The 20,968-nt window shown below is 40.8% G+C and overlaps 1 protein-coding gene across 2 annotated transcripts; it reads left to right on the forward strand.

The window, feature by feature from the left end:
* The first annotated feature begins 4,884 nt into the window (after positions 1 to 4,884).
* On the forward strand, positions 4,885 to 15,332 carry tmdd1 (transmembrane and death domain 1). 2 transcript variants are annotated; one of them, XM_032521626.1, is made up of 5 exons: positions 4,885 to 5,007; positions 9,401 to 9,592; positions 13,348 to 13,467; positions 14,359 to 14,517; positions 15,003 to 15,332. In XM_032521626.1, exons 2-5 carry the CDS (start codon positions 9,445 to 9,447, stop codon positions 15,290 to 15,292), a joined length of 717 nt encoding a protein of 238 aa, XP_032377517.1. In that variant the 5' UTR covers positions 4,885 to 5,007; positions 9,401 to 9,444; the 3' UTR covers positions 15,293 to 15,332. The 2 variants fall into 2 exon arrangements, with proteins under 2 accessions (XP_032377517.1, XP_032377516.1); XM_032521625.1 differs by lacking the exon at positions 4,885 to 5,007 and adding an exon at positions 8,366 to 8,516.
* The last annotated feature ends 5,636 nt before the right edge of the window (positions 15,333 to 20,968 follow it).

Genomic DNA, 20,968 nt, shown 5'->3' on the forward strand with positions numbered 1-20,968 from the left:
ATTCCTGCTCGGGCAAGTCCAAACAGAATGAGCCAATGAGTCGTCAGAGAGAGAGAGAGAGAGAGAGGAGAGAGAGAGAGAGAGAGAGAGAGAGAGAGAGAGAGAGAGAGAGAGAGAGAGAGAGAAAGAGAGAGAGAGAGAGTCCAAGTAGAAAGACAACCCCTGGGCAGCTTTGGGCTTCAGAGGCCGACACCCAGGAATCTCCCACAAAAACATTCAAATTGCAATAAATGTCAAAAGCCAAAGTAAATTCCTTTTAGCAGGAAAAATGTAAAGTAAAAATGCGCTTTTGTTTTATTGTTTAAAGGTGGGACGTTCGTTCTGCAATGCGTCTTCACTACATTGAAGCATGGGAATGCAATATGCAGAACATAAATATTAAGATTGACGATAACACATACAATAATCTTAGCTCATAATGCAGCGCGTGACATGCTATGTACATGAATAAACAATACGCATGTTGTTCAGCTGTGGCATGTTAATGTACGTGTGTCCTAGTGAACACAGTTCTGATTTAGTGTTATAGCCTAACACACTGTAATTTGCATTTTGATGTAGATGCAGATTGAAGCAAATTTTGGCAATGATGATACACTCCTACAACATGCAGAAGTTCATTTTAGAGATTACAGATATCAAAATATCTGTATTGTTTTTAAAAGTTACTTTTTTATCAATTTGACTCAATGGCACAAACGCAAAGTATTAAGAATACAAGGTTTAGCCCTCAACACCATAACTAACCCCAAATTATTTCGTAGCGGTTTCATTTTGAAGTTTTACTTGTTAACAACAAAGCTGTTTTTAGTGATTAATGTCAGGGATTATGTCAAATACAGTCCTGTTTCCCACATGTTGGCACTGTTAGGTGTCTATTTTTTTAGAATACAATCACAGATCTGTAATAATAACAATAAAAATAACGTTTCAGCCATCTGTGGAGGATCGCAGTACACTTATTCTCACTAACTTGTGCATGTGAATCTACAAATGTGAATTCTGTGTCGAAGCTCACATTCCTAACATGTGTGACGAGTTTCAACGGAGCCCTCACTCGGTGTGCTACCTTCAGGGGGTGTAGTGCTGAAATACAGCACCTCTTCATTCAACAAATCTCTCTGTGTAAGGGTCAACGTTCACCCCAAAACATCTCTGAATGACCGTCTTGCTCGTTCATTCCAGTAAAAGATATGTGCAGGTGTTGAGCAACCTAAGGACTGAAAGCACTGTTGAATAGCAGTTTTAACAATATAACTCTCTGACCTGCCTGAAACATTGAGCAAACAGGGATACATTAAAGAGATTGTTGTCCAGAAACCCTGATGGATATTAAGTGTATGAAAAACATGAAACTGCAAATGATGTAAGACCGGATCTAGAATCTAGAATCTAGAAAATCTAGAATGTGATTGCTGTGGAACATCTAGAACAAAAAGCTAGTTAAACAAACAGGCAAACACTTTTTGGACTGCTGGATGTGAGCTTTTTTGAAGATTGCAGCTGCTGTTTAACCACCACCTGAGGCAGCTCCCCAAAAAAACAGCACACACCTTTATCAGAGGCTCCAGGGGCCATCCACACGGAAACACTTTTTGGAGTAAAGGCACTCCGTTTTGCATTGTTTTTTAACCCTCCTGTTGTTTTCTGAGTCAAATTTGACCCATTTTCTAAATCAGAAATTTGGGTTTTCTTCAATCAAATTGTAAAAAAAAAAAATAACGTGGATGGTTCCATACAAAGCTCCTCACAAGTTAAATAACTGATCAGTTCACTATTTTCATTGAATTTGGGTGTAATTTCATAGCATTTTGAGAAAAAAAAAGACTTAAGAACACTGAAAAAAAAGTGATAGAAATGTAGGGAAAAAACAACAAAAATGTCAAAACAACAACGCAGAAAAAAATCGACAAAGACATAGTAAAAAGTGAGAAAGAACTTCGGGAAAAGTAAGAAAACTTCAATAAGTGACAACAAATGTTGGCTAAAGCTTCAAAAACTTGGTCAAAACAACAACCAAATTGTCCAAAAAAATCAACCAAGAACTTTGGGAAAAGTGACAAAAGCATCTGAAGGAGGTTTTAACCTAGACCTAGAAAAACGAAATGTTGGTCCACGGAAAGACAACACGGGGGTTAAACACACTGCTTGAAGACACACTTTTTTACACCTGGTCTCAGGGTTAAAACAATTTGAAAAACGCCTCCCTTGCGACTTTGTTTGGACAACAAAGACGCATATTTGCATATCGATGTTTTCGTCGCCACTCCCCTCAACCTCTAGCCTTTGACCTCTTATTCCGCAGCGTCTCAAAACAACAAGACTGGTGGACTACATCCTTGTGTTCCTGCTGGCTAAGATATTGAGCCTATTATACAAACTGTCTGTATACAGCCCGCAAGCTTCTTCTTCTCCGTTTTTTGGTGAAATTCTGGAGCAGAAACAGTGCCACCTAGAGCCTGGAATATGAAGTAGCGTGTTGAGTCATTAACGAATGGATCCGTTTGAATGCTAAGATTCATAAAACAATGCCAGGGTAGACGTGGTGGGAAGATTGTTTCGGTACGAGTGGACGTGGCTTCAGAGACATCAGTTACATTTCTATTTCAATTCAGTTTTATTTACAGGATCAATTCATGACAAGAGTTCTCTCGACACACTTCACAGATAGAGTAGGTCTAGAACACACTCTATAATTTACAAAGCCCCAACAGGTCCAGTAATTCCCTCAAGAGCGAGCATTAAGTGGCGAGGAAAAACTTTCTTTTAGGAAGAAACCTCGTTGGTGAAGAAAACATCCTAGGGAGAAACCTCGGACAGACCCAGGCTCTTGGTAGGCGGTGTCTGACGGTGCCGGTTGGGGGTGTGATGCACAGTGGCAATAGTAGTTACAAGAGAGATAATGGAACAGTGACTACAAATGGTAGTCGTAGTAGTTCATGTCATAGCAGGGCACCGCAGGGCGTTACAGGGTGTAGCGTGGCACAGCAGAGCATGGGTGGATGCATTTGATGCACACTGATACATGCTGCCGGTATGGTGTATTTATTTGCAAATTTGCAGTTGTGGAAGAAGTATTCCGATCCTTTAGTTAAGTAAAAGTACTAATACCACACTGTACAAATACTCAAGTAAAGGTCTCGCAATGAAAATGTTACTTAAGTAAAAGTATGTATCATCAGGAACATGTACTTTTAAAAGTCAGACAAAGTATAACAAGTCAAAGTTTTGTTTTGTGCCTATGTGCAAAAGGAACAAATGCAGCAAAAATTAATGACTCAGGGTCTTTGGTTTGAATCAAGATCTGTTATGGCCCCTTCCGATCTCCCTGAAGATTCTTTGATTTGACAAATCGGCCTAAGGAATTCCACAACATACTCAATGCAGAAAAATCCTATTTACTATCTTTTTTTGAAACTGGATAAATGAAAACTGTTTAATCGGCCTATCATTTCAGCTGGAGTTGTAGACCGTTCTATTGTTGGGTAGTTTCATTTACAATAAAATGTTGTATTTTATAAACTACATATGTAAATTGTAAAGTTACTAGTAACTAAAGCTGTACTGTGTATCTAATTTATACTTGAGTACAGTACAGCACAGTACAGAGTAAATGTACTTAGTTACGTTCCACTGCATGTACGTTGTAAACTGAGCAGAACCGTGTTGGTTCAGACAGTTCACAGGGCGATGAAGTCTTTCTCAGCTGTGGTTTGGAAGCCAGATGCAGGGCTGCCTCCGAGCAGTGCTTTTTTTAAAGGCTCGTTTTTCAGCTGTCACCTTCCAGAGGTCCAAAAGATTACCTCGAACAAGTCACACTGTCCAGAGCTATCTGGCCCACCCAGAACACACCGTCTGTCTCCAGGGAACAACAGCTCATAACTCAAAGATATTGGTGTCCTTGTCAGTAAAATCACATATAAAGAAGATTGGGCTCAAATGAATGCGCTCTCCAGAGAAATATCTTGTCAGGTGAGGCTCGGTGGCGGTGCAGCTCTCTACCTCTCAGGAATGTATGGGCGCTGTTCCTCCTCACCCATCCCCCCCCTTAACATTGCCATTGTGAGGGGAAGGAATGCTTTTCAAAAAGTCGGTCCTTTCACATTGAGGGATGTTGGGTGTCGCCCCATTTTTCATTTAAGGCTGAATGGAGGATATATACTTACAGCTATAGAACAGAGCTGCAAAGTTTCTTGTGATTTTTTGTTTTTACTTGTGTATCTATTTAACAGATGTGCCGAGTGTATTATGATATGTTACAGTGTGGATTATAGTGATTTTAGGGCTGACTGATACTCAGGTGGTAGAATAGACTTTAACTTAATGCAAAGGCTTTTCTTTTCTCATCACGGTTGCAAATTATCACTGAAATATTTGGATGTAGGTGGGTTGAAAAGGCTTCTGAAATGCCTCAGAGATGCTCTGGTCTAATGAAGAATGTAACTTACCCTAGAGAGTGAGACAAAAAGGAGCAAATTACAGCAGAGACTCATCAAACAATGAACGCCAGGCCCTTATTAGATGAATATTACATGAAACTCCCATTTGTATGCTTTCCTTGGAGTCTTTTCTCAAAGCCTTTGAAGTGGATATGATGTTGTGTCTGTAATGTTAATAAGAGATTTAAAAGAAATTGATGGTTTTAATAAAAGTGTTGTTTGGTCACAACACTTTGGGGAATACTATTTTACTTTGATTCCAGTGTATGTGTCTATTAGTTCTTTTTCTTAATTCTTGGCAATAAAACCACGCCACATGGCAGGGTGGGGCTGCTTTTTATGGCTGAAAAATGGGCCGTCCTCCTACTCAGGTGCTTGATTCTTATTGGCCGTGTAGTCCTCTAAAACACCAGTACCTGATTCAGGTAAGGGGAAAAAGCCAGGGAGAAGACAGATAGCAAGTTGGCAGCTGAACCTTCAGTCCCTCGTGAAGACAGCTTTGAGCAATTTGGTTGCTTGATTTGCATTGCATTCACAGAGTCACTGGGGAACTTACGCAGCAAATGAGGTGAGTGATGCATTTTAAGCGAGGTGAGGCATTCATCTATGCACAGAACAAAGCTTAAAGTCTAATCTTGCAAATACTTCAGACAGGAGATTTGTCTAGAGCTGCAACTATACCTTATACCCTGGTACAAAAGTACCAGTGGGGAATTTATTAAAAGATTAAGATCACCTGGAGAAAATCCCAAGCTTGGAAGCAACATTTGTACTGGCAGATTCAGCAGGATGAACGAAGATCTTTGGGCATAGGAGGAGAGCAGTTAGTGAAAAGGTGTGCATGAAGGAGGGAGAAAGCTCCAAGTGTGGGGAGTGAGAGATGTGTTGGTGTTGGTGTTGTCTTCCCCCAGGAGCGGGAATCTGAGGCGGACAGATAGCAGGGGCTGGCCGGGGTGTCTGGTGGCAGCGAGGGGCTTGAGGAGGGCCGTGGTGGGGTTGCATCACAACAGACGTACAGCTCAGGCCTGTGATAACGTGCCAGGGCTCAGGATTTCAACAGCAGCCTGAAACCCTGGAGCCACAGACTGGGGCAGGCCTGGTCTCGCTCAGGCTCAGCTTCAAACTTCAACTCAAGAAAAGGGAGAGGCCAACATCCAAACCCTGCTGCATTCACTGCCACCCCCTCAACCTCGGAGGCTTCCTGATAATTACTCACACAGTCCCAATGCGCTAGGTGCCAGGGTCAGCCTCCATCTGGCCTCCAGCTTAACATTAAAAATCATCACTTTGGGAAAACTGTAATGAATCCACAATAAAAATCAGTTTTAAAAATGAACAGGGCTGCGTTGTATAAATGTTCGTTTCAAATTCAAGACACATTCTGCGAGAATATTCCATGCGTTCTATCCTTCATTCCACCGGAGTCTGTATGTGTATTAAACCAGATTTCAGTGGTGTGAAGTGTACAAGACATGGAGATACTGCTTCACAAGTTAACACTCATGATACCAGAAGGCATCCAATTGAAAAGTCAAAGAAGTAACTCAATTCTGACGGCATAATGAATGTTGGAAACTACACGGAAGATCGTACTGTTTATAGGGAACTGGATAGTGTATGTGTTTCTCCTGCAACATGTAGTGCAAAATATGTTATGCATGTATTTTAATCAATAAGATACTGTACCGAGCAGCTCTGTAATATGAATAAATATCCTGACCTTGTGCCCAGTTTTTCGTTCTTTGAGCATCTCAAATGATTACAGAGCCATTATACCACCCACACACAACTTTCTGTGGTTTTCAGCCCCACAGCATTATTTTTTTTCATTAGCCAACATGGAGAATTTGAGACTCAGCCCACACAAACAACCTTTACTGTTTGGCAAATGAAGCTTATTAACAATTTAAAACATGCCCTCGCTGTAGCCCACACTGTAATGTCATTAAACGTGTTTCTCCTTGCTAGAGAGATGCATCTCAAGTACTCCCAGTACACGTCTCCCCAGTAGTGCAAATCAAAGGGAAAGACTAACTAAACATTAATAGTTTTTGCTGTTTTACTTTTCCCTACTTCAGTGTTTCACACAATACTCCTGACAATCAATGTCTTTTGGAGACATTTTAAAATGTGAAATATTATTAACACCACAGAGCAGAGCAACATACTTTTTGGCTCATGGTTATACATGTGAGTACACATTCACATACATATAAATACACCCTCCAGAAATGATAAATCCAGGATAACAGATAAAGCGGGGTTTGAACCTATCTGGTCTAATCTGGCCAGCCTGGCTTGATGCGTTTTTACAAAGGCCAAGTAAAAAATCTGCTGTAAAATACTTACTTCAGTAAAGTATAGAAACCCAAAATGTCTACTCAAGTAAGGTAACAAAGTCTTTGCACTTTGTTACTTGACACCTCTGAACTTAAGTGCCTCGGTTTTTGTGTAACCGAGTCAAGGGTAAATTGAGCCAGGACAACTGGGAAATCCCGGCTTAATCCCTTATCTTGGCTTTGTGAAATAGCCCTCTGATGTGTAGATGAAGCCATGAACTCAGCTGTATTGTTTAACCCTCATGTTGTCCTCGGGTCAAATTGACCCGTTTTCCTATGTCAGTGTTCTTTTTAACTACCCAAAATGACATGATTGATTCCACACAACGCTCTTCGGCAAGTACAAATCTCTACTCTTATTACTTTTGGGTCTTATTCAATTTTATATTTATTTGAAAAACAAACTGAAGTGGTTTTGAAATTGTTTTGAGTAAAAGTTGACATATTCCAGTCTGTGATTATCCATCAACACACAATAATTGTGGTCTAAACAATTCCTAATTTCTGCTTTTCTAACTCAAACCTTAGGTATAATTTCCTATAAATGAGGTTTATTGACCATAAACCGGTCGAGGCAGATGACCGCCCACCCTGACCATGGTTCTGCTCGAGGTTTCTGCCTCTTAAAGGAAGTTTTTCCTTGCCTCTGTGTCCTAGTGCTTGCTCTTGGTGGGAACTGTTGGGATTCTGTAAATAACATCGCAGAGTACGGTGTAGACCTGCTCTTTGTGAAAAGCGCAATGAGATATCTGTTGTTGTGATTTAGCGCTATATAAATAAAATTAAACTGCAAATTGAAAATTTGAAAAAGTCAAAAAATAACTGTTAAACTAAAGATATAAATTTGTGTTACGTAGTGTTGAAAACGTAAAAAAAAAGTGACAAGCATTGAAAAAAAGCATCAAAAGTGTTGAAAAAGGTACAAAATGCAAGAAAAAGTTAAAAAAAAACAGTGATTAAAAAGTGTCAACAAAAGTGTTCATTTTCAATTGTGAAGGGAAGATAACACAAGGGTTAAAACAACTGTCACGTGGCCAGGATGGCTCAGTGGTAGACCAGGTGCACATATACTTTGAGGTTTAGGTCTCTATGCCGAGGTCCATGGTTTGAATCTGACCTGTGACAACTTCCTGCATCTCACCTAACTGTCCTGTCAAAAACTAAAGGTGGAAAAGCCCAAAAATGTATCTCAAATCTGAAAAAATACTGTCACATGCAAATAATAACATAATTTACAATACATATCACCTGATATATTTCTATCTAATAATAATGACATTAGTACTTTACTAAAACTTTGCAGTGTGATGTCAATTGTTGCTTTAGACCGTGTTGTATACTTTTAAATTCAGTATCGACTGAATAAACATTTTTAAAGATCTTTGATCTTTTAACGGAATACTATTTTTTGGAAAATTAAAAGAATTGTTACAAGCCTCCAGTCAATCTTCCAAACTTTTTCTAATGCTTCTCCTCACGAACATATTCCCAGTGGCAAATAATATCTCTTGTATGATGATTGGCTCTTCCAAACAAAGACAAAGAATGCTACTACACTGTTTAAACTCAAACACATTCTAGATCATTTGTACAATTTGAAAATAAACTCCATATATTCTCAGCAGCATGTATTGAGCCTATACTACTTCAGCTGACATGAAAGTCTGGAAACTATATCCCCTCTTCTTCTTCTTCTTCTTCTTTCTATTTCTGAGGTCAACACTCGGAGAGGACACAGGTGAGAGCAAATGTTCCTACGGCAGGTGCAGTTACATCAGCAGCCGGCGTGTTGAAAAAAATCAAACTGAAGACACACACAGTGACACAGAGAGAGTGAAATTGCTGATTGTTCAGTGTTGGGAAAACTGATTATTCAGTTTCTATTCTGAGCAGTTGAGGAGGGTTATATGACAGTTTCATGCATCGCAACCAGCGCTTGCTAATTGGAAGCACAAGCATGCTGCAGAAATGTTGTGAAGTGTCAGCATTACATTCATTAACTGCAGTGGTGGAATGTAACTAAGTACATTTAGTTACATTTAGTCATTACTTGAGTCTTTTCTTTTAATGCCACTTGCTACATCTACTCCGCTAAATCTCAAAGAGAAATATTGGATTTTTTACTCCGCTGCATTAATCTGCTTTAGTTACTGTACAAACTAAGATTTTTGCACACAAAACACATACAACTAGCCAAGAATATACAGGCCTACAAGTTTAGCTGAAATGATTAGACCATTAATGCTTAGTTGATCATTTCCGTTTCTTAAATGTGAGGATTTTTCTGCATTGAGTACTTTTAATACTTTGAGTACATTGTCCTGATCATAGTTACATACTTGCATTACTTGAGTAACATTTACAATGGAGGACTTTTACTTGTAACAGAGTATTTTTTACAGTGTGGTATTAGTACTCGGATCTGAGTACTCCTTCTACCACTGATCACCTGGAATGTACAATGTTACAGTATGGTCATGTCTTTATGTGACGCTTGAGAACAAGCCTTGGTCCTATTGGTCCTTATTGGCTAACCTGGTGTTCTTCCTAGAGTATTTAGTATTAGAGTATTTACACCATTATATGTACTTAGGGTAATTAGTGTGGGTTTTGGCTGTTTAGTGGCAGAAGACATCAGTGTCCATCAGCTGGAGCGGTTAGTGGAGATGCTGACGTCCACGGAGTGCGAGGAGCTTCTGTTCGCCCTCTCTCACCCAGAGGAAAACATCTTGCAGCACGCTGAGCGCCTCTCACCACTTAACAATCAGCTGGATCTCGAACCTCGAGCCAAGAGAGACATCTCATCTGCTGCAGGTCAGTCCCACAACTCTGGCACTTTAGACCACAGAAATCCTGGATGTCTAATGAGTGTATCATAGGCAGAAATGGAAGGCGTACTAGACTATTTTCTCAAGTAAAAATACTGTTACAATAAAGACTTTTTTACTAATGTAACAATATTTGGGTGGAGATGTACTCAGATGAAAGTAAAATGCAGGTCAGTTTAAAAGTACTTTGAGAAACTGTTACTGTGTTACGTTTTTGAAGGGAGGTGGGGGAGGGGTATCTGATGTTATGTAACATTATGCAACTATTGAATAAAAGAACAAAATATTACCAAGGTGCCCTTGAGCAAGGCACCAAACATCTCTCCATAAGTGGGTGTAGCATGTAATAGGTCCTGAGCATGTGTCTAATTCAAGCCTGTGTTTAATGTGTGTGCAAGTGTACTGAGTGAAAATTGTGAATTTCCCCTTGCGGGATAAATTCTTCTTCTTCTTCTTCTTCTTCTTCTTCTTCTTCTTCTTCTCAAATCATGCCGTTTCTAGGTGTGAACCGCCTACCCTCGGGCCCTGTTTTAACGATCCAAGCACATGGTTCAAAATGTGTGTACTTGGTGTTTTCATTAATTCATAGGTATGCTTTGGGCGTAACATGCAATAAACCAATCAGAGCGTCATCTCCCATTCCCTTTAAAAGCCAGACGTGTTTGAACATGTTTGGCACATTGCAATTATAATGGCATATTTGCACTGGAATATTTTTATATGCAATCTTTTGCATGTGTGTGTGCTACTGTGCTTCCCTGTGTGTGTGTGACAAGCATAGTGTGTGCGCTGTGCATAGGCCTAGGCACATTTAACTAACGCACTGTTAAAATAACAATGAAATGCTGAACTATAGACTTTAGACCAGGTTTTTGCTGGTCAATGGCACGATCACTTCCCACTGCCTCAAGGTAGCAATACGCCAAGAATTCCCCTGAACACACCTCCCTGTAAGACCAGCATGCCCATGGGTGCAAAGATGGGTGCAGGTGCATTTGCTGTTTAAATGACGTGGGCGCTGGACGGTCTTAAAATAGAAAAGACACCCATTATAGGTCCCCTTATGTCAAAAACAACAACACAGTCCTTTTCTACAGACGGACATTTGCAGCCTGTGAAAACAACTGATTGTCAATTAGAAAGAAACAACTTCCTTCCTCCCTCGGTGTAGCCATGATAGTACGCCTCAGCCAACCAGTCAAGTTCCAGTTTGTCCTAACAATTATAATGTAGGCATATAACAGTGAATAATTTAAATTTAATGAATTTAATAAAAGGTATTATGTGTATTTTTTGGTGCAACATGGATGCTTCACGTACATCTTTGACCCGGTCCATTAGCCTAGTCCTACCAGACTCTGGTACATTAGCCTAGTCCTAATAGACTCTGGTACATTAGCCTGGTCCTACCAGACTCTGGTCCATTAGCCTAGTCCTACCAGACTCTGGTCCATTAGCCTGGTCCTACCAGACTCTGGTCCATTAGTCTGGTCCTACCAGACTCTGGTACATTAGTCTGGTCCTACCAGACTCTGGTTCATTAGCCTAGTCCTACCAGACACTGGTCCATTAGTCTGGTCCTACCAGACTCTGGTACATTAGCCTGGTCCTACCAGACTCTGGTCCATTAGCCTGGTCCTACCAGACTCTGGTACATTAGTCTGGTCCTACCAGAATCTGGTCCATTAGCCTAGTCCTACCAGACTCTGGTACATTAGCCTAGTCCTAATAGACTCTGGTCCATTAGCCTAGTCCTACCAGACTCTGGTACATTAGCCTGGTCCTAATAGGCTCTGGTCCATTAGCCTGGTCCTGACAGACTCTGGTCCATTAACCTGGTCCTACCAGAATCTGGTCCATTAGCCTGGTCCTACCAGACTCTGGTACATTAGCCTGGTCCTACCAGACATAACCAATCACTAACGTTTGGTCATGACATTTGTCATGCATTAGCATTGGTAGCGTTAGCCTCAGCCAACTCCTTCACCACTAACGGAGGAAAATCAAACTTTTCTCGAACCCCGTGGGGAGGAGGGCCACAACATCCCGGCCACCAACACAACTCAGCAAAGTTTGTTCTTGCTCATGATTTAACTTCTGGATATTTGGCAGCGTTACCACAACTGACCCACTGGCTCGTACCTTTCTCCTCCGCCATTACGGAACTACAACTCAAACTAGCACACAACCTCAACGTCATCGTTCTCAGCCACTCCCTCTGTTGACTGATTGGACTGACAAAAATTTGTCTGGAGAAAACCCAACACTATACCGCAAACCCAGATGTATTACTGAAGAGAAATGAAAATTGAGCATAAGTACATAGGAGGGCGGAGACGGACTAAATATAAACTACAGCATCCCCAAAACACCCACATTAAAGCATAAAGAGAGCTTGCACAGTTTTTAAAAACGTGTAATGCAACAAACACAGCGCTACGTTTTTCCTCCGTATGGTGAGTAATAAAGGTCAATGCATCACCTTTCTGAACATTAGTCTGAGTTTTGTGCGCAAAGTCCTTCACAATCTGCCCTAGGTTCAACCTCTCAACTTAGCCTTGCTGTCCTCCTCAAATTCAAAAAGGGTGGAGCTGAAACAGGCTCTGCAGTCACAGCTGTGTCACAAATAGTAGAAAGGCCTCACAAACGTCTTCTAAAGCTAATAAAGTCAAAGCTTGGCAGACCAACAATGAACATATTAGAATCCAGTGTTTTAGCTTGACCCAGCATGCACCTGTTGTTCACCTAGATGTGTTTAATTTAGGTTAATTAGCATGCTTGTTGTGTGGTGGATTCAATCACTGATTAACATAGGGGCATCCTTTTTATAACCAATGCCAGATAATAATGCAACAATAACCAGGGATGGAGAAAGTACTGTTATTTTAAATACATTTTACTCCGGTAAAGTTGTTGTAAAAATGTACTTACAGCAGGTAAAAGTAAAAAGTAGGTCAGTTAAAATGTACTGGGTGAACATTACTTATGTTACTTTTTTATACATTTATTTGAAGTATGAAACGTTTTACATAAAAGATCATAACTTTACCTGTACTGAGATTCTTTGAGGGGCAGGCTGCAGATGTTATTTATGTACATGGGTATGTGTACCGTATATATCTTTCTTTTTGTCCATTTTCTTGCACTCTTCAATGTCCTTTTCTTGTCCTTTTGAAACAACACCCATTATGTTACTTAATTTTCAACCATATTTCACCAAATTCTGATATGCTGTTGTGTTTTTTGTATGATTGCATTTTTCTAAGCACTTTTTTCTAAAAGCAATAAACATATTTATAATAAAAAAGACTAAGTTGCAGACTACTAACGCCTCATATTCACTTCAGCTGAACTCTAGAATGCATTTTTGTATAATAACTTTGAAATAGCTTCAGGAAGGGCTTTCTTCAGGGCCAGTAAGCAAGTAAAATTTATGTATCAGACATAAATCACAAAGTACTTTAGGGGGCATAAAACTACAAAGAACAACTAAGGTATGATAGCCAGTCGGAATTTTTACAGTGACCAATAAATGTTTCAACGTGCATATGGACATGTGAGTATAGTTTTATGATAGACTGGGCAAAATGTGAACGCTGTTGGCTGCAATAAGGTAGAAATGAAGTCCACCCTTAGACCTGTCTGTTTCTCACACGTCCTGCTCAGCTTGGGGAGTGTCTGGCAGCGGGCTGACTGTCAGAGACCTGCCCGTCTGAGGGCCATATGTTTTGTGTTTACCAGATAGTGAGGCTCAGTGCCGCACGGCCCTGACAGACTGGATGCTGAAGTACGGGGAGCAGACCTACTACGACAGGCTTTCTCGCGCCTTGCAGCACATCGGCAGAACAGACATTGCCATTGGTGAGAAATAAATGGAGACAGAAAGAACCCATGTGACCCATGTGACAAACCCTAACCCTAACCCACTAAATCATTTCTTTTCATCTAATAGAATAATTCTGTGTGGTGCCACTAAGGCAATGGGTTTCATAAGGAATAGTTCACTTTGTATGTACAGTACGGTGTTGTCTCAGCATGTCCCTTGACAAAAAGAAATTGGAACAAAGCCTTAATTTGGCTACATGGCGGTGTATTTTCAAAATTGGTTTATTTCGGTCAAGAAGGCATCCTCGAGACTTTAACAACCATGCATAATTGCTTCATTACTTTGAGATTTGTTTTAATTGGAACTTCAAAAGTGGCATATTTTGCAGACTGCCAGTCTCTGGCATGTGTTGCAGTCCAGCGTGCACACAACTCCACAGCCGAGTGGCGTTGGATAGAAGGAGGTGTAAATGATCTGACAGAGGACTCAGTGGAGCTGACACCAGCCACAGAACAAACCATCTGCTCCTTTCATCAGCAGCTTTGGAGTAAAAAAAAAAATGAGACAAGGAGAGGATTGGAAGAGATGAGTTATAAGACATTAGGGGGCAGTGGTGGCTTTGATGGAAAAAGACTGTGTAGATGCAAAATGCAGCAATTATCGTTCACTCAATTGCAGTTCAGACGAGATCTACTTATACTGTACACACAAACTGGAGTGGTTCATTTTGTTTTGTTCTGAACCGAAGGACAGCCGTTGTTCTCTTGCCAGAACTAATTAGGTTCGGAAAAGAAAACAATTAAATTTACATGCACACTTTTTCACTCTCTAAAGGATGAAATGCATACACTTTCAGCATTTGATGTGACATAGAGATACTTTTACATTGGCCTTGTGCTTGTGTTGTTTTTTTTTTTTTTTTACAGAAGTGGGGAAAAACATCAACCAAGACAAAGCCTTGAGCTTGAAACGCTACGTTGAAGACTATCACAAATATGTCAGCTCTTTAAACTTCCCTCCGGTACAATTAGACACAACGGGCCAACCGCAAGAAGAACAGAAGGCCGGAAGACGAACGCGAAGAGGTAATGCATCCTAAAGCTTGAAAGACTCACATTAGTACATCAAACTATAAAATAGAATTAGTGATGGAGAACTGAGTCTGTTAACATGTCTAAGCCCCAATATCTTTGGCTATTGATGTCAAGAGGAGATTTTTGGGTTATCCCTCTGGAGACTGTCTGAATGACAAATGATAAAATATTCCGCTGAACCCTGAATCTATTAAGTGTTTAGATGAGATGCCGGATTAGATTTGGTGGCCGTGGGCATGCTTCCAACTCATTACTTCTCAACATCAACACTCTCACTATGTGAGGAGTATTTCCCAGGACACCTAAAAATTCAAAAATGTAATTATCACCTGTCCATATTTTACATTTTCTCCCGGGTGCTTCGTTCAAGCTAAAACCTAACAAAAATGCTCCCACCGTTTGAGATGATAAGTGTATCCGTCCTGTTTGTGCTATCTCCCTCTGTGTGTGTGTGTGTGTGTGTGTGTGTGTGTTAGTAAGGGATCTGACATGGCGTGACCTGGATCTGATCGTGGAGTGGGCCCCTGTTTCTGCGTATCAGAAGGGGCCTTCGGATGTAGCTCTGCCCCTCTTGTATGGCATCCTGCTGGGCTTCGGAGGCACCTTGCTCGCAGGCGTCTCTGTACTTGCCGTCATCATACACATCTCCCGCAGAAGGCAGCAGAGCTGTCCCCACAGGGTCACCGGGAGCCCCAGCAGCAAGCTCACGCTTGGAAATAGAATATTGAAAGATGCAGTATCTGTGAGGTCAGAGGCTACTACATAAGCAGCTTAGGGGGTGAAATGGTCTAAGGAGCTTTGGAAAATAAAGTTGGTTTCACGCCCAACTTAACCCTTGTGTTGCCTTCCCGTCAAAATTGAAATTGAACACTTTTGTTGACGCTTTTTATCAATGTTTTTAACTTTTTCTTCCATTTTTGTCCCTTTCTTCAACACTTTTGTCACTTTTTTTTTACATTTTCAACACTACGTAACACTAACTTTATTATTAACTTTAGTTTTACAGTTATTTTTGGAATTTATGGTCAATAAACCTAATTTATAGGAAATTATACCTAATGTTTAAGTTAGAAAAGCAGAAATTAGGAATTATTTAGACTAAAATTAAAGGCATGTATGTTGATGGATAATCACAGACTGGAATATGTCAACTTTTACTCAATACTATTTCAAAACCACTTCATAAGACACCCAGAAGTTAATAAAAGTGGAGATTTGTACTTGCCAAAGAGCGTTGTGTGGAATCAATCATGTTATTTTGGGTATTTACAATTGGGCAGTTAAAAAGAACATTGACATGGGAAAGCAGATCAATTTGACCCGAGAACAACATGAGTGTTAATACCTGCACATCTGCTGGACACGTGTGGTCTTGCAAGGCAAACTAGACTTTCTATTTGTTTTACAGACGTCCTTTTTATGGAAGATATAAAATGCCAAATTATTTCAATATCTTTGTCCACAACAACCAGCAGAGCCAACATAGAAACTCAACATCGATTCCACCACACCACAACTAATTATGACAAATTTGACAAGTATAACGCCGTTTCAGATAAAGTAATTATCCATGCTGTGTCTTGCTAGAATGGTAGGCATTATTGTCTTGCCAGTGGGTAGATGACTAGTGGTGTGACAGATGCGCTGGAACCCAGCCCTCATACCAAAGGTTGTTCCGGTGTTACTGTGATAGTGATGCCACTCTCTATTTCCCCTCCAAGTGACGGCAATGTGCCCGTCTGGCATCGAAGAACAACTAATTATCCAGCCTGGCGCCTGCTTCCTTCGGAGACTGCCGATTCCTCCACAGGCAATCCAAAAGACTAATAACAATGACAATGCTAGCAGACAATGGAGCACTCTTGGTTGTGATGGCAGCTTCTGGCGGCTGACAGAAGCCAAATAGAAAACACAGAGCTGTATTTTTTTTGGGAACGTGTGAAGTAGCGAGGATTCTTAGCAAGCTGAAATCACTAGATATGTGAGGTCCAGAAAAAGGCATTGGAAAAGAACAGCATAAGAAATGTCTGTATTACAAGATTCAAAATAACTTTGGTTAAATTAATAAAATCATTTGCTCACAAGGCTATTTCCACATACTCTGCCGAGTATCTTAACAGCTAGACAGAGGAACACGCTCGTGGGGTACATTCTAGCTTCTTGTTCCCAGTTTCTTGCGCTATCCCTACTTTCTTCTTTGTAATTGAACTAATTACTTCATTATACAAATCTGACCTAATGTGATTCAGGAGGCAGACAGCTCGGATTAGCTGTGGCACTAAGCAGCAATTACAGACAATTAGTTCATAAATCAACATTTAAACAAATCATAGTGCCAAACACAACTGCATGAGCAACGCTCTAAAAGGCCAAAAGGGCATTGTGGATATGAGTTTTTGGCTTATCAACTAAAAAATGGCCTACATATTCTGACACACGCTGCATGCTCTTTTTCTTTTCGTTTTTAATTATTACTGTAACTCATAAACCAATGCATACTTGATTTAAATGTTTGAACATTTGGCTTGTAAAGGAAAGCGGTAACATACAGTGATGGCATTTCGTTAACAGTTTGTCGTTCTCACCATGTGTCTTTAGGACAACATTGCGTTTCACCTTCATTACCAAGCCTCCCAGGTGGCACACAGCACAACTCTTCACAACAAAACTTCCTCTGTCCTTCACTTTTTTCCCCTCGCTGGCTGTTAGGATCCCGCAGATGCTGACTATGACAGGTTCACCTGCTGTAGGCTCACTTGCGTTTCTGTAAGCAGTGGAGAGGAAAGCCAGAGTACTGTATGCATGAATGACTCACAGAAACAACATGCCACATGGGGCCTGCATCATGGTTATGGCACTCCTTAGCATAGCCAAGGTCCCACAGGGAAGCTGCTCTTAGTGGATAAAGAAAACTATAAAACACCTTGAGCCTGTTGAGGCACACTGCATAACTTCAGACATAATACCACACAGTGCACAATTTTATATAGAGCCGAGCCTGATCATGTGATTGTCTGCCACCCAGCCCTTTTAAGATGCATTTCATACATGGCACTGAAAATGAGCACCGGAATAGGCCAACGTTCATTTCAAGCCATTCTCATGCAAAGGGATGAAGCAATCACAGACGTCATGGATGAATAGAGAAAGAATCTGACATGAAATTGACATTTACAGCCAAGGCGAAGCCAACGTGCAAGGGTACGGTTTCCAGGCCTTTTCATTCTCATGTAAAATAGTTTTTTTTTTCTTCTTTTTTCATTCCGGTGGTTCCTTTTTGCTTATTTAATAGTTGGTGGAGCAGCAGCTTATCAAACTGGATTGTCTAAGGAGGGCACATCTGTCTCTTGTCATTGGCTCAGCTCAGCATGGGGAGTCAAGTGTTTGTCTGGATGAAAATGTAGATGGACGGGATGTGATGCGTGCCAACGGGGACGCTCAGACAGAGAGGCTGTGTCCTTGATGTGCTGAGGCTGAGCGTTCTGCACCAGGGCCTCTGGGGTGTGCTTAGTGTCACTGAAGGCTTTAACTGCCCCCCTCCCTCCATTTGCATCTTCATTCATCTACAGGGCCACTGAGGTGCTGCAGTCCCCACTCCACCATCACTCTCCCTTTGCTCAATATATATGGATCACAGGAAACAAGATCACAACACCAGCTCTTTTACAGTCAGACTTTTTTTTTTTTTTTTTTTTTTTAATCGTCTCGGCTCCAGCTCTTACAACTTTGTCTTTCATGGTTTCCTTGGGGGAATCTGAGACTTCTTCAAAGTTTTTTTTTAACTGCTGATCAGAGGAGAGCTGCTCTGTGGGTTTACAGATAAAGCCACAGTGCCATCCAGTGGTCACGACAGGTCATTACAGCAGCCAATCAACAATTTGTTTTTTTTATAACTACCAAAGAACAGGTTTAAATGGTTGTAATAAATCTGCTAGCTGTGAAAGCAGAACATAATGTGAATGTATTGTATCAACGTGAGGCACTGTGAAAAGTAAAAGTCCTTCTGGATTCAGATTCTCCAGATTGTTGAATGCAAATATCTCATCAGCCAATCACGTGGCGGTCACGCCATGCATAAATCATGTCGAACTGGTTTCCTGAACATGACAATGAGTTTGCTGCACTGCAATTGGCCTCCACAGTCACCAGATCACAATCTAATAGAGCACCGTGGGTGTATGGTGGAACGGGAGAATCACATCATGGATGTACAGCTGACAAATCATGTAAATATCAGTCTGGATCAACGGAAGCACATATCCAGGATAAAGCCTAACATCCGGTGTGTGATGTCAGGCTTTATCCCTCACATTCTGCTCTATGTGTTGCCGTTCTCAAACTCTGTTCGCTTTGGGAAACAACTTCAAACTTCGAGCTAGGAAGTTACACGCTGAAAATGGCGTCTTTAGAAGAAAATTTGGATCGTGCATCAAGACAGGCCTGCTTGGTATTTTTGGGAAATGATGGCAAAGATTTACAACGAATATGTTTAGGGCATGTCCTCTCTAACTGGGAGGTTTTGGGACCGATTGGTGGGACTGCTGTGGAGAAAGTACACACAGCAATGCAACGGTAAGAGCTAATGAGGTTTAACCATGTGTCAGCTGATTTAAATAGCTCACGTCACTGTAATGTGTGAACAGTTAGATTAATTTAATATTGCAGGTGGCATTTTCTTTTGTAGGGTGCAAACGTTCCACCAAAACAAGTTCTTTCCAGAGACTATTTTGCAGAGCCACCGTTGTGCGTCCAGAGCTTAGCGCCACCCAAGGTGATTGTGATTGGTTTAAAGAAATGCAAACCCAGAGCGTTTTTGTGCAATGACTGTGGAGGAGCCGACCGGGGTTTGTGCATGGGGCTGGGTGGTGGTGGTGGTGCTTGTTGTGATTGAGTTCTGTTGTAGGTAGGTCTGGCAATGTGAGACCACGTCAATATGGACCCAATATGTTTTGAGAACCTTATTGAATCGATGCTTGCAAAGTGTACCTTATAAAGTGGCTGGCAAGTGTGTTTAGTGAGTAACATTTTGTGCTTTTACACAAATAACTACAATTTCTTTCCAAAGTGATGTATACTGGATATTATAGTTTTTATTGCTTTCCCTCTGAGAGCAGCTGTGGAGATTTGTCAAATGCAAGAGAGAGAGAGAGAGGAGTGGATGGCCATAATGGGATGCAGTTAGACAGCTGTTTTTTAGAGAGCAAGGCCCACTGAATCACCAAGCAGTGCTCTTGTCACAATAATGGGAAGGCCAAAGCTGTGTGTAATATCTTGGATACTTGCGTGCATGTAGATGTGCAACAAAAAAGACATTTCAATTGCAAATTTCCCTCTTCAAGTGAAAAACAAAAAGGGATGACTGAGTGTTACTGCATGGCATATTACACATTGTGGTGAAGCTTAAAGCATTTCCTATATGTCTACATAAACCCAAAAACTTTAAAACACTGCTCTTCATAATATTCATCCTGCACATACACTTATTCTTACAACTCTTATAATGCTAACACACTGTACATTTCTGCCTATATGGTTCAAACAGAATATCCATATTAATTCTATTTTTTCTTATATAATCTGCTAATACACTGCGTGTACCTGTATTATTCTATTATAATGTCACTGTTACTACAATGCACATATCTGTACATATTGTTCATATTACATAGCCATGGTTATTCTGCTCTTATAACTGCAATATATTTCTTGTCCTGCCGTTTCACCACCTGTTTATACTTTGTGTATCACATTGCACTTTTCTGCTTTTTTGCACTTCTGGTTAGACACAAACTGCATTTCGTTGTCCTTGTACTTGCACTCTGCACAACAACAATAAAGTTGAATTTAATATAATCTAATCTAAAATAGAAACAGTGATAACTGTTACGAGGGATGAGGGAGGACCCAAAAGCAGAGAAGGGAAGGCAGGCAGGCAGGAGAGAACTTTACAAGGCTTTATTTCCATAGAGAACAAAGTCCCAAAATCAAGTTCAGGGGTGGAGGCAATACAAAAACAGGGTAACAAGGAAGCACACGGATGAAGGGAGCAAGGCACCAAGATACAAGAACGATCTGACAAAAGACAAAGGGAACACAGAGGTTAAATACAAGAGAGGTAACGAGGAACAGGTGATACGTCAGGTGAATCACATTAGGGCGGGGCAAGACAACCAGACAGGCAAAAAGCAAAACCAGGCAAGACTAGACCAAACAGGAAACCATACTATCAAAACAAAACAGGAAACAGAACGTACAGACACTCACCGGGGAACACAAGACAGAGACTACCACACAAGACCCGGGAGGAAACTAAGACAAACACAAAGAGACAAGACAGGACCAAAAAAACAAAGAAGGAGAAAAAAAACCCAAAGCAACCACCCAACACTTTATAATAACTATCATTAGTAAGTGACAAATTTAGAGTTATTTAAACTTTAGT

Source organism: Etheostoma spectabile, chromosome 7 (assembly GCF_008692095.1).
Source record: "Etheostoma spectabile isolate EspeVRDwgs_2016 chromosome 7, UIUC_Espe_1.0, whole genome shotgun sequence".
NCBI lineage: Eukaryota > Metazoa > Chordata > Actinopteri > Perciformes > Percidae > Etheostoma > Etheostoma spectabile.

What these genes read in the sequence shown, in the direction of transcription:
- tmdd1 (XM_032521625.1), top strand. Translation starts at nt 8,435, where the DNA reads ATGAAAGTCTGGAAACTATATCCCCTCTTCTTCTTCTTCTTCTTCTTT. An exon ending in AACACTCGGAGAGGACACAG is followed by an intron (nt 8,517 to 9,400) that starts GTGAGAGCAAAT and finishes TTGGCTGTTTAG; the next exon opens with TGGCAGAAGACATCAGTGTC. An exon ending in CAGAACAGACATTGCCATTG is followed by an intron (nt 13,468 to 14,358) that starts GTGAGAAATAAA and finishes TTTTTTTTACAG; the next exon opens with AAGTGGGGAAAAACATCAAC.